At 29.0% G+C, this 13,729-nt stretch overlaps 1 protein-coding gene across 4 annotated transcripts; it reads left to right on the top strand.

The window, feature by feature from the left end:
- Positions 1–9,410: 9,410 nt before the first annotated feature.
- Positions 9,411–13,389, top strand: LOC107916218 (F-box protein At5g49610). Of its 4 annotated transcripts, XR_005919745.1 has the most exons (3): positions 9,411–10,760; positions 11,608–11,712; positions 12,851–13,389. XR_005919745.1 is itself a non-coding variant. In XM_041103273.1 (2 exons), the coding sequence occupies exon 1, from the start codon at positions 9,692–9,694 to the stop codon at positions 10,757–10,759; it is 1,068 nt and encodes a 355-aa protein (XP_040959207.1). In that variant the 5' UTR covers positions 9,411–9,691; the 3' UTR covers position 10,760; positions 12,851–12,866. The 4 variants fall into 4 exon arrangements, 3 of the variants coding, with proteins under 3 accessions (XP_040959207.1, XP_040959206.1, XP_016700861.1); XM_041103273.1 differs by lacking the exon at positions 11,608–11,712 and having other exon boundaries at positions 12,851–12,866; XM_041103272.1 differs by lacking the exon at positions 12,851–13,389 and having other exon boundaries at positions 11,608–12,276.
- The last annotated feature ends 340 nt before the right edge of the window (positions 13,390–13,729 follow it).

The following is a 13,729-nucleotide window of genomic DNA, read 5'->3' as shown; positions in this document are numbered from 1 at the left end:
ATAATGAGATGCTCATAATTTTCTAAAGATTTAATATTTTTTAAAAGCAACGTAATTTTATCTCCCATATTAATGATATATTCATAATTATTATTTCATTCAAATTTAAAAAATATTTAATAATTCTAAGTGATATAATTATAATATTTATTGTATTATGGACATATTTATTTATAGGCCAAAAGTGATATTATAAGTTTTAAATATATATAAAGAGAATTAATCCTAGCAATTAAGAATAACATGTAAAATGTAACTAATTGAATTAAATATAGAATAAAAAGTTGTGAATTAAAAAAATAATGAGAATTTTGATTAAAAGATATTCATAGGTCTAGTCAAATCATATTTCGAATTAAGTATGATATTAATATATTTTATATTTTTTTCAAATTTAATGTGATCTAAATATATTAATTAAGTATGATATCAATACATTTTATGCTTTTTCAAACTTAACATGATCTAAATATGTGTATCAAATTTAATCCATATTTATAGATACTTATAAATGCCAAATCAAATATCACTATCTATCCATGTTACTTTTTCCAAAATATGTTACTTTTAATTAATATTTTATAGTTATATATATTTTTATTAAAATTTTAAATATGAAAGTAATATATTATGAAAATTGAAAATGGTTTGACATATGCTCGTAAGGGCAAGTAAAATTCAACTCGAATCAAAAAAATTTTGAATTTCGAGTTAACGAAATCGAGTTATTCGAATTTTTTTTAGTCAACTCGAATAAATAATTCAAGTTTTGAGTTCGAGTCGAGTTAAAATTTACAATTTGAATAAATCGAATCATTCGAATAATAGATTAGTGTAAATATCTCTTTAGTCTCTGTTAATTTTGAAAATAAGTAAATTGGTCTCTCTCTCAACAAAAATTATAAAAAAAATTCAAAATACTTTTTAAAAATTAAAATAATTATAAAATTAAAAAAATTATATTTTTTTAAAAAATTATAAAAATTCTAAAAATATATAAGGAAAGTTAAAATTTTAAAAATTTTCTCAAATAATATCTTTGGGACCTAAATAAGTTAATTAATTATTCAAGTTTATTGTACAAGTTTCTTTTTTTTTCTTTGAAAAAGTTTTCAAATTTATATCCTCTAACATGTAATTAGTTATATTGTAGCAAATTTTAATTTGATATTTTTAATTTTTTTTAGTTTAATTCCAACAATTTCACTCAACTTGGTTCAACTCGATTCGAATTTCATTTTACTCGATTCGATTCGAAAAAATTTCAAATCAATTTAGGATGATAAAATAGAACACATCAACTCAATTAACTTGATTTTTTTTCACCTCGGTGCTCATGCTTTAATGTTGGACTATAAGTCAAACCTATTTTTATAACATTTGGTATCTGAACTTGACACTTTTTCCTAATTTGGTACTTAAACTTTTTCGGTCCCAATTTGGTACTTGAACTTGACATTTTTTCCTTATTTAGTACCTAAGTTTTTTTTTTAGGTTCAATTTTGTACCTAAATTTATTAAGTGTTATACAAATTATGCAAAACACTAATGGTGTTAAATAAAATCTTGTTATGCTACAAAAATATTGTCAGTATTAGACGAAATTCATGTTAAAAAAATAAGTATTGAGCTATGCTTAACGAATTAATATTAAATAAGAAAAAAAATATTTTTTAGAACTCCAAATTAAAATAAATTTATTATTTTTAATTAATAAAAATAACTATTTAATTAAAACTAAAAGTAATTGAACATATAAAATAAAAAAAATTATCATATCATCTGTCACATGTCGGTCATACAATTATTATTTTTGCTACTTCATAAAAAAATAACATTGTTAGTATATTGGAGTAATTTGTAAAAACGTTTAACAAGTACCAAATTGAACAAAAAAAAGATTAGGTACCAAATTAAGAAAAAGAGTCAAGTTCAGATACCAAAATGGTTCCATTAAGCATGGGTATAGAATTGATGGTAGCAGATATTGTGGCAGCAGAAAATGAACTAGCTAAATATAGAACAAAAATAAATAAAAATAAACTCACATCAATATTCATAAGTAAACAACAAATTCAAGATAATGGCTAATCTCATCTCAAGATACCAAACATAACATTAATATCAAGTTTTTGGATAGTAATACTAATAGTAAGCGGTACTTTTGTTGTAGCAATCGAACATTGATAATAAATTATGTCAAATAATGAATTAATTTCTGGACTAACATATTGCTCACATAAAGTACTTTATAATTGTCACACATCTATCACCACAGATGTCATTGAAATTTTGTCAAATATTAGCTTACCTTTGGGTCAATTAATAAATGCATGAATCACAAAAACATATAATCATATTAATATTTTAAATAAACTACTCTATGCAAAAGAGGTCATTTTGGTGGCATTTGTTTCAACTAATCTATTTAAAATATTAGACATCCTTAATTAAATCTCAAACCCAAAATTTGAATTTATTTGTCCCAAAATATTTCAAATTTAAACTAAAATAATTTGAATAAAGGTAAATCTCATGTCAAGATATTGGACACTCCGTTAACATTTCATCTTTGGACAAAATATTAACTTGTAAGTGATATCTTGGTATAGTAATCAAACACTAACAATAAGAACATGTCGAACAATAAATCTTCCTTTGGGCCGATTTACTGATCACATGTAAAATTGAATAACTGTCACATGTTTATTACTATAGTTGCACATGTAATTCGTTAAATATTAACATTCCTTTGGGCCGATCAACATTAACGTAGCTTAAGCTACATGCACACAACCTTTTATATTTTAAAACAAAATAATTTCAATATTAGATGTCACTCTGGTAACTTATTATTTCAATTAAAATATATATAATTATACCAATATTCAAATTTAAAAATTACCCAATAGTCAAATGTCAAAACTTCAATTATAAAAAATTACTTGAAATTGATTCTTTCTTATTGATCTATATATAATATGTATGGCATTAAAGAACAGAATTAATACCAAAGCAATACTGTTGAAACATTGATGATTTATTCATAATTTAAATTCAATTGCGCAAAAGTTCTACGCTAAGATTTAAAACATAAAACATATTTTCCTTCTTAAAATATGACGCATAATAGTTAAAGAAAAACCATGATGACACCCAAACACCAACATCGTTTTTTAACAAAATTTTATTTCTAAAAAATATAAATAAAATGTAATTTGATTCACACCTCAATCTCCTCAAAAACTAAGTTGAAAGATGAAATATTCGTAAATTAATCTAAAATAATAGAAAATCAATTCATTCTCAATAATTCGATTCGATATGACGATACTTTGATACCACTTGTTAGAATTTTTTTCTGTTTCCTTTCTATTTCAGATGTGATACTGCAAATTGCTGCCACCATTTTTCCTTCTGGCGTTTCTTTGTGGTCATTTTATCGGCTGGTGGGTTTCTTTTTGTGTGTGACGAACACTCCTCCAGCAGTCTAAGTGCGGTTTAGGGCCGCTGTTATTTGTAAGGGTGCTGGATTTCTCACTGTCGGGTTTGCTTCATATAATAAGTTAAGACTCTTTTTTCTTATGTTGGATTAAAATCCTCAATTATGGGCACATATGCATAATGTGTAATGCTATTATAAAGTGTGATACAAAATTAAGTGACCAATTATGTTATAAGTATTATAGGTATTAAAGTGTTATGGAAATAATGTATTAGATACCATAAATTGTATTTATAATTTGATGAGGGGCCAAACTATAAATACCCAAAACTAATTTAATAACCAGCTACTTAAAGAGATAATGATCCCCAAGAAATAGGGTTCTCATTTATCTTTTCCATCCCCATCAAAAAGTTATATTAAGAGGAAAACTATTTTATTGGAAGATCAAAACCAATTATTTTCTTAAAAGATCAAAACCTTCTTGGCAATTTCCAACAATAAATTCAGGTATGCTTTTGCATATAGTTTTGTTCTTAATGTTCTAACATAACAGATCTTAATTTTAATAAAGTTTTATATTAGATATTATTTTTACGATTATATCATCTTAATCCTCTGTATTTACCTCTAAATTCTAACCACTCTAGATGCTGGAAGAATTTGTCAAGGAACATACCTGTCATGTCTGCCAAGTGTTAACCAAACCTAGTGGTAAGTAAAATAACTATTCCTTTGTCCAATCACTAAAGAAAATGATAGCTCAAAATTTAGGGTGGGTTTGGATGGGCGGTGCGTTTACCTGCGGTTAGTGTAAAAACAGCGGTGGCGGTGAGATTAGATACTGTAGCGTGAGACAAAAAGTAAGCTAAACGCACCGCACCGCACCCAATCGCCCATCCAAACCCACCCTTAATATGCTCTTTGTTTACCCTTTGCAGCTTCATACTTGAGCACACTATATGTAACTCCTTGAGATGTTTGTAAGGGTCCTCATTTTCTAGGCCATGGAATGTGAAAAGTAAGTGGATCAAACATGATTTCGAGGCCATCTTGAAGCTGTGCATTTTGGAGGGTGGGGATTATTCCCTTTTTGGTCCCTTCTTGTTATTCGCGCATTCAAATTGGTCCTTTTCCTTTTATTTATTTTAGATTTGCCCCGAATTTATGTTTTAAAGTTCAATTTGGCCCCCTTTTATTTATTTTTGCTATTTCATTATTATTAAATTAATCAATGTAATACTATTATTACTATTATTTTTTTATTTTTTTTGTATATATTTTGTTTTATTTTATTTTTATATTTTACTATCTTTTTTTAAATACATAGTTACTATTTAGGTACTTTAGTATTTAAAACTATCTTTATTTTTTTATTTTATTTCTTTTTATATTTTCATTTTGTTTCTATATTTTTATTTATTTTATTGTTATTAAATTGTTTTACTTAATATTTATTTATTTATGTGTCCATTATTATTTCTTAAAAATGTTTTAGTTTTTATTTATTTATTTACTTGTTATTGTATATATATAATTGATTTGTCTTTATTTACTTGTTTTACTTAATATTTACTTGTTTAGTTTTTGCTCGTATTATTTTATTTACATTATCGCATTTATTGTTATTTTGTTATGCACATCAATACCGTATCTTATTTCTACCAATTTGTGTTACATTAATTTTACTTGATAAATTATGACTTTAAAATAAGCAAAACTTCGTATTTTGATATTCGAAAAAGTCGTGTCCTAACTTACGGGGTTTCAATTTTTTCGACAAATCCAAATATACGAACCTTTTAAAGCATAAATTTGTAATAATCTCGGGAATTAATAAAAGATCGTGTTCTAACTTACGGAATATGATCTTCTTTTTTTTAAAAATCGAGATAATCGAATATCTTTCAAATAAATAAAAAGCTCATTCTCGGGAATTCGATACATTGTGTCCTAACGCATTGGATATGACATGTTGTTTTCTTGAGATGAGGGTTTTTTTTTTAAAAAAAATAAAGGCAATATTCAATGTTTAGAATTTTGAGAAATTGGGCCCTAACATATTGGGCTTCGGTTTCTTCATCTGACTTAAACAATTGAATATCATTTTAAATTTCATTGCATGAGTTTTTTAAAGGACAAGCTCATTTTTGAGGATGTGAAATATCATGCCCTAACCCATTGGGTGTGACATTTTCTCTCTCCGAAATGAGAGGGTCTTAACATGTAATTTGATTTATACAAATTTTTTTAATACAAGGATCGTATTTTAAAATCTTTGCACATTTTTTATATTAAGACACTAATTAATCAACAATGTACCAATTTTGGGCGTGTCGAGGGTGCTAACCCTTCCTCGTGCATAACCGACTTCCGAACCCGTTTTCAGGATTTTATAAGACCAAAAATTATTGTTTTAGTAAATTTAAATTTTTATTAAAACGATTTAATTATGAGGTGATCCGATCACACCTAAATAAAAATTATTGGTGGCGACTCCATTTTTGTTTTTTCAAAATTTAAGTCGATCCCCTTTTCAAAAAAATGATTTCGACCAAAATTTAATGCTCTTAAAAGCCTAAATCCATTAAAATTTAAAAATTATTAATATTTAAAATCCAAATTAATAATTTATGTAATACTCCGAAAATTACTACAGTAAGAAAGTAAGATAATATCCTTGATATAGTAAAATAAGGAAATAAAGTGATGAAAAGGGTAATATTGAGTTATGTCAACATTGGGAAGTATATTATGACATATTAATTCAAGAAAGGATTAAATTGCAAAAGTGAGAAAAGTTTTGTTGCCCAAGAGTAAATACTCAAAATTTGAGGGGTTAAAGTGTAAATACAAAAAAGTTGAAGGACCAATAGTGTACTAAGGAAAATGGATGAATTAGGACCAAATTGAAAAGGTGAATAATTTTAAGGGACTAAATTGCAATTTTACCAAATTAAGTGATGACTCAAGGATGGAATTTCAAAAGATTATAAAGGGCAAAATGGTCAAATAGAGAGAGTGAATTCTAGAAGGTAATGATGATGTTTGTGATATTTTTAATTAATTAATTAGATAAATGTTATTTAATTAATATTTTATTAAGATTTTTAGTATTATTTATTATTAAATGATTAATATAAAAGGGAGGAAAGACGATGAAAAATCATCATCTTTCCATGCAACCAACGTTAGAAGAGAAGAGAAGAAAGAAAGTTTTGCTTTCTTTACAATTTGGTCATTTCACCAAAAATTCACTATTTTCACCTAGAAATCAAAAGAATTTCCATAGCTTCCAAGAGAGAAAAATAATAAGGAGACAATGGGAAGCTAGAATGTCAAGTTAGATTCAAGAAATAGAAGCTGGAGGAGAGAGAAAATCAAGTTAAAGATTGAAATCAATAGCATAAGGTAAGAACATCAAGATTTCAATATATTTTTAAGTTTGTTATTGTTGAAAAAGTACGGAAATGATGTTATAGTAGAGTTTTCTTAAATAAAGTCTTATGTTCTTGAGATATTAGTGAAGGGAAATAAGTGAAAATGATGGGAAATATTATAGAGAAAGGGAATAAGGGAGTTATAAATTTAGTAATCAACATCTTGCACTAAAACAGTTTTGGACAGCAGCAGTAGGTTAATTTTAAAAAATCACCATAAATTATGGAAATCGAATTAGAGGATGAAAAAAATATGTAATTAAAGCTTATTAAGTCTAGTTTCTCATAGAATAAACGGTGTAAGTAATGAAATTTTAAATCATGAGATATAATAAATTTTGTGAGACAAGGTCAGAATGAATTTGGGTTCCCCTATTCTGATTTTGTAAAATCATCAAAAATTGAATAAAAATAATTAGAGGCTTAAATTTATATGTTTAAAATCCTGAATGAGTCTATTTTCAATAGAAACAAACTGAAACATCATACAAATTCTGTACAAAGAGATAATTAATTTTTAGTGAAGAGGGGTCGGAACTGTCAAACAGTGAAACAGGGGAATTTTAAAGAATAAACTGTACTTATTGGCTCAACCAAAAATTCTAAAAATTTTATAGTAATAAGATATGTGAGTATAGTTTCATAGGAATTTAGAGGATCTTAATTCGGAGTTCCGTATCTCAAGATATAAATAATTTAGTGACTATGACTCAAGTGGACAGCTTTGAATTAATATATAAATAAATGATGGAATTATAGATAATGTTACATATAAGCATATTATACATTAAGGATGTGGAATGGAGAGGAGGAGGAGTAAAATAAATGATTATTCAACTAGCACGATTTTTCATTAAAAATGGCCAATTTGCACGTTTTAGGTTCAAGGACTAAATTGAATAAAAGTAATATTTTAAGGGTAAATTGGTAAAAATGTCAAAAAGTGACCAAATTGCATTAAATGAATTGTTTTATTATTTAAATTAATAAATTGAATGAAATATTAATTTAGATCATGATTGGGTAGAAATTCGAGGAAAATAGAAAATTACTAAAATATCCCTAAATTTTTGGTATTTCTATAATTTAGTCTGGTAAGTTCGTGTAACTTGAATTATATTCTTAAATGCTTGAAATGTATGCTATTTATGTGAATATGATTTGAATGTTCATTGTATGAAAATTGATGAAACATTGATATATTTGATAAAAAGGGGAATAATACATTGAATGGATGTATGAATGTTTATCACACTATCCATTAATTCTATCGATAATTTTGGATGTTTTGATTCTGGTTATAATGACATGTATGAGATAAATTGGCCAATGTTAGCTCATTAATGTTTTGATTTTGATTGATTTTAAATATGAATGTTTGATGAAATGAAATGTCTGTAAATTAATTTGTAAACTCCGGTAATGCTCTATAACCCTATTCTGGAGATGGATACGGGTTAGAGTGTTACAATTTAAAATTTTTATGATATTTATTTTAATTTTTTAATATTTAAAATATAAATAAAAACCAAATTGATATATACCTATTAAGAATAATAGAAGACATGGAAATTGTATGTTGATCATGTAAGAAAATAAATATTATTTGAGTTCACTAAAATTGTTTAATTTAATTTTTAATATTTTTATAATGAATTTAAAATAAAATTAAAACTAATATGATATACTAAATTGAATAAAGAAGAAAATTATGTTAAAAAAATTAAAGGAACTAAAATTATAAGTACCTCAATTAGAAATTTCTTTTCAACTAAAAAAATCTATAAATTGAAAAATCGAACCGAACTGAACCAAAAAATTTTTATTTGGTTTACTCAAATTTTCTCCTTAGATTAGTTTGATTTATTCGGTTTACATGAATAATTCGATTTATTCGATTTTTGGCATAAAAAAACTGAACCGACCGACTACACACACTATTGGAAGGACATTTTCTTCGACAATAAATTTATTTACCTCAAGATGTTATTTTTTATTTTATTAAATTTATGAAATATCTATTTATTTTCTTGTGTACCTTTATGCATTTTATTTTTGGTTAAAATATGCTCTTAGTCCTTCTATTATATAGAATTTGAGATTTAGCCTGTATACTTTAAAGGTTAAAAAGTTTAATCCAAAATTCTTAATCGAATCATTATGTTTGTTAGTAGTTTTTTGTTAAAATTTATTAACTTATCATGTTTATTTTCTATTAATTATATGTCACATCATATGATGATAGCCTAATCAAATTTTTAAATTGACAAGTTTTGACAGAAAATACTTACAATTTTAATTATTGAGTGAGATTTTTAAATAAAAAAGTAAGAGTTGATTTTTATCTTTTAAAGTAAAAGGACTAAATCCTAATTGTTTTCAAAGTATAGTGACTAATAGCAGATTTTAACCTTTATTTTCTTAACCAAAATCCTTGGTTTCATTTGGACAAAATCAATCGGCTGAAAAAGCCCATTTAGTTATATTTTCATGGATGCGTAGTGGACCCATTAGCCCTTGACTCTGCTATTTCATCGCTTTGCGGTTCGCTCCCTTCGGCAACAAAACTGAAAAAGCTTCTTCCCTATCAGATCGCTAATTAATCTGCCTCAAAACTACCATCATCCTCTTCTTCCCATAATTTGCTTTACTATTCGATTCTTCAACCCCCCCCCCACCCCACAAAGCTAAACAAAAGGCTTTCTTTTTTGTTGTTTCAGTTGAAATCCCCATTCATTCTCCTGGTAAGCAAACCTTGATTTTCTTTCTTCTTTCGCTTTTCTTGATTGAATTATGAATTTGAAAGATGGGTATTTTTCCTGATGAAGTTATCCTTCAAATCCTTGCGAGATTGCCTGTAAAGCCCCTTTTCAAAACCAAAACTGTTTGCAAACTTTGGTATAGATTAGTCTCTGACAAGTATTTCATAAAACTCTATAATGAGGTGTCTGCTAAGAACCCAATGGTCTTGATTGAGACTTCGGGTTCACCAGAATCCAGATCAAGCTTGGTCTGTGTTGATAATTTGAGGGGTGTCTCTGAAGTCTCGTTGGATTTCTTGAAAGATAGAGTCAAGGTCAGAGCTTCATGTAATGGCTTGCTGTGTTGCTCTAGCATTCCCGATAAGGGTGTTTACTACGTTTGTAACCCTATGACTAGAGACTTTAAGTTGCTTCCTAGGTGTAGGGAGAGGCCTGTTACTCGGTTTTATCCCGATGGCGAAGCCACGCTTGTTGGTTTAGCATGTGATGTATCAAAGAACAAGTTTAATGTTGTGTTAGCAGGGTATCATCGTACGTTTGGTCATAGACCTGATGGGACTTTCATATGTTTGATATTTGATTCGGATTCAAATAAGTGGAAGAAGTTTGTTTCACATCGAGACGATCATTTCACTCATATGAACAAGAACCAAGTTGTATTTGTTAACGGCGCCCTTCATTGGTTGACCGGTAGTTGTTCCTATATACTTGCACTTGATCTTGATTATGATGTTTGGAGGAAGATTTCTTTGCCTGATGAAGTGAGTTATGGGACTGGAAATCGAGTTTATTTGTTGGATTCCGATGGATGCTTATCTTTGATTCAGATTTCGGACGCATGGATGAATATTTGGGTAATGAAAGACTACGAAAAAGAAGTGTGGTATATGGTGGATAGAGTGAGCCTTAGATGCATTAGGGGACTAGTGCCTGGCATATTCCCCATTGCACAAACTGGTGAATGTATATTCTTGGCAACTCACAAGCAGGTCTTAGTATACCATCAGAAGAGTCGAGTGTGGAAAGAAATGTACTCTGTGAAGAACAGTGCTAGCCTCCCATTGTGGTTCTCAGCATATGCATTTCGGAGCACAATCTTCCCTTCAGATTAAGGTGTGGTCAGCATATAATGAACTTTCGTTGTACATAAATAACTTGTTTTAGACATTGTGAGTCGTACATTTCTGATTTTAAACTTTTTCTTTTGTCATCTAGAATTTAGTATATGCAATTGTTTATATAAACTACTTATTAAGCTGGGTGCTACCCTCCCATTGCGGTTCTCAGCACATGCATTTCGGATCACAATCATCCCTTCTGATTAAGGTGTTGTGGTCAACATATAAGGAACTTCTGTACATAAATAGCTCATTTCAGACACCGTGACTCGTACAGTTATCATTTAAAGAATACATGAAAGAGTTTGCTTGTGGTTTCTAAGAGATATTTTTGTTTGCAGCAGTTCTTGTCATAAGTTATTATTATCTTTATGAAGTATGTTAATTGTATTTTGGCTGACCATCACTATAGATGAAAGCTTCGGTTAATATTTGATGAAATCACACCATCTCAGTTTTAACCCAAGAAAGATAAATGCCTGCATTCTATCCTAGAAAAGTATCCATTTCACCTTTGTTTCCTCGTCTAGGTTTCACTGCCATGGAACCCCGTTCCAGAATTGTTTATTTATCGAAGGCTAGAAGGTTTTCCTCTCCAGAAAGCCAAAACAGATCAAATATCCCCATTGATCCTTATCCTTTTAGCCATTTATATACCTTTTTTAAGAGTGGATATGAGGTCAAAAGTTGTGCATGTTACTTTGTCCCTCTTCTCCTCTTCCATCTTGAAGCTTGTAAATGGAGTTATGCTTTTGGCTTTCTCCATGGCGTTCAAAGGTGAGATAATGCTTTATATATGTTTGGATAACTGAATGGAATTTAGCATGTTTGACTTATTGCAGGAATGATTTGATTTTAGATAGATGGAGTCAGTAATAAACAAATATAAGCATGCAGATGTTAATCAATTATCTGTCGAACTTGGACATTAACAACATTGGCAAATGGTAATCATCCTTCGGTCTTTGCTAAATCTAAATTCATGGGGTATTTTCTTTTCCTTTTTTTCCCCAAAGATGAGAAATTGCTTATGTTTATATCTTATTCTTTTTACTGTTTTTGGTTTGTTGTTAGACAGTATTCTATCCTTAAATGTCTTCAATTCTTTCTGCTTAATTCCGTTGAAAATGGGTATCTACACACACACCGTCTAAGCTAATACTTTTGTAATTACATCTCCAATTTGTAATCGTTGTGGACAGCGTTAAGATTAAGCTTCAACTAGATATAAAATAGTTTTTGCATCAACTTCTTTTTATGTTTGAAGAAGGAAGTCTACATCTGGAAAAAAAATGGTCAATATTAATAATTTGCTTAAGTTGACGAAATGCATAGTCAATATATAATTTGCTTAAATTGATTAAAAAGTCCTAAAAATTAAGTCTTTAAAAAAACAGCGCTCATGGATTAAATTCCATTAAGCTCTCGACATATATGTCTTGATGGATCATTAAGTGATGATGTGACCGCTCATATGATATAGCCACGCCTCAAGTCCAACCTAGCTCGAGCAAGGAGCCTTTGGAGCTGCCTCAAGGTCCAATCACCTGATCACGAGCTAAACAATTCAAGGAGGTTGTTTATGCCTTAGTAGATCAAGTTTGGGGCGAGACTTTGGTTGGACGCATTGATGAAGCTTGGACAAACTCGATGAGCCTTCCTTGCACTTTGTTACGAGCTGAATTAAGCTCCACTTCAGCTCATTAAATTCGAACCAGCTCAAAATTAGCTCAAAATAACTTAGTCAATCATATAGTAGCTGAAATAATTAATTGAGTTAGTTAAATTAGTTATTTACAAGCTTAATTAATTTTCGTTATTAAATTGGTCTTAAATCTGGTCAAACTTAATTATGCATGATTAATTGTGTTTTCTTATATGTTATTAAGTCAAATTAAATTCCTACAGCTCATAAATAAGTCTTAATACATGTTTTAATGTGTCTTGTCCAAACTGAATTAATTAGACTTAGTTTAATTAATTGAGTTTTGTTTTAATTATTTGGATTAATGTTGTCTAAATTTCGTTTTTAATATGATTCAGCTGAATAATGATCAACTAAATTCATTTGTTCATGTTGTGTAGGTTGGCCGAATGTGGGTGGAAGCATTTAAGCTAGGTGCATGCATCATAGGTTCAATGAATGTGGCGTTACATGCATGAGGAATGTTCAGCTGATTTTAAATGATTCAAGAACCAGCATAATGCCGTTCACACATGAAGTTCACACTCTTGGCTTTTCGGTTTTGGAATGTTCACACACAAAGACTCTTTGAAACCGAGTGTTCACACTTCATTTGGCCATTCAAATCCCTCTTAATGGCTGGTCACTTTTCAGCAAAAGCTACAAATTAAATGAGCTTATTTATGCACATTGACCGAATCTAGCTCATCCATGCACCATTCAAGTTGTCCAAGGTTCAATGTGAATTCTGGAAGCTTTCCAAGTTCAGCCGAACCTAGCCAAGCCATTGAAGAATTCATTAGCTTAGCTTTTAAGAAAATGTATGTGACTATCCGGCTAACTTAGTTGCTGATTATAAATAGCTGAAATTTCATTTTGTAAAGAACTTTTTGACATTTTTAAGTAACGAATTGCTGCCAAATTTGTGAGGCATTTTCTCTCAAATTTCGTTCGGGATGTAAGACTTATCTAGCTTCTAGTGGCGTCTTTCCGAGTCTTTCTTTCGAACTTATCACTCCCTAAACCCGAGTGTGGCGTTCACCTTTGATACCTTTGGTTCATACTTTACTAAGTATCGGGTCAAGGTCCTTATCAACCATTTCCAACTCAATTTGGTCCTATAAGTTTCGGGTCGACACTTTTCTTTAGTGTTGGTTCACTCTTGACCTTTTTGAACCATTACCATTTCGTACCAAATCCCTTACCATTTCGTACCAATTCCCAAATACCAAAACGTACCAAAACCAAATACCATTTCTTAATTAATCCTAAACCGAACT

The sequence above is a fragment of the Gossypium hirsutum genome, chromosome D10 (genome assembly GCF_007990345.1).
Source record: "Gossypium hirsutum isolate 1008001.06 chromosome D10, Gossypium_hirsutum_v2.1, whole genome shotgun sequence".
In the NCBI taxonomy this organism is placed as follows: Eukaryota; Viridiplantae; Streptophyta; class Magnoliopsida; order Malvales; family Malvaceae; genus Gossypium; species Gossypium hirsutum.
Note: the sequence above shows the minus strand (reverse complement) of the source record. Positions and strands in the feature narration are given on the sequence as shown.

Excerpts from the sequence above, each read along its gene's own strand:
- LOC107916218 (XM_041103273.1), top strand. The coding sequence starts at position 9,692 with ATGGGTATTTTTCCTGATGAAGTTATCCTTCAAATCCTTGCGAGATTG.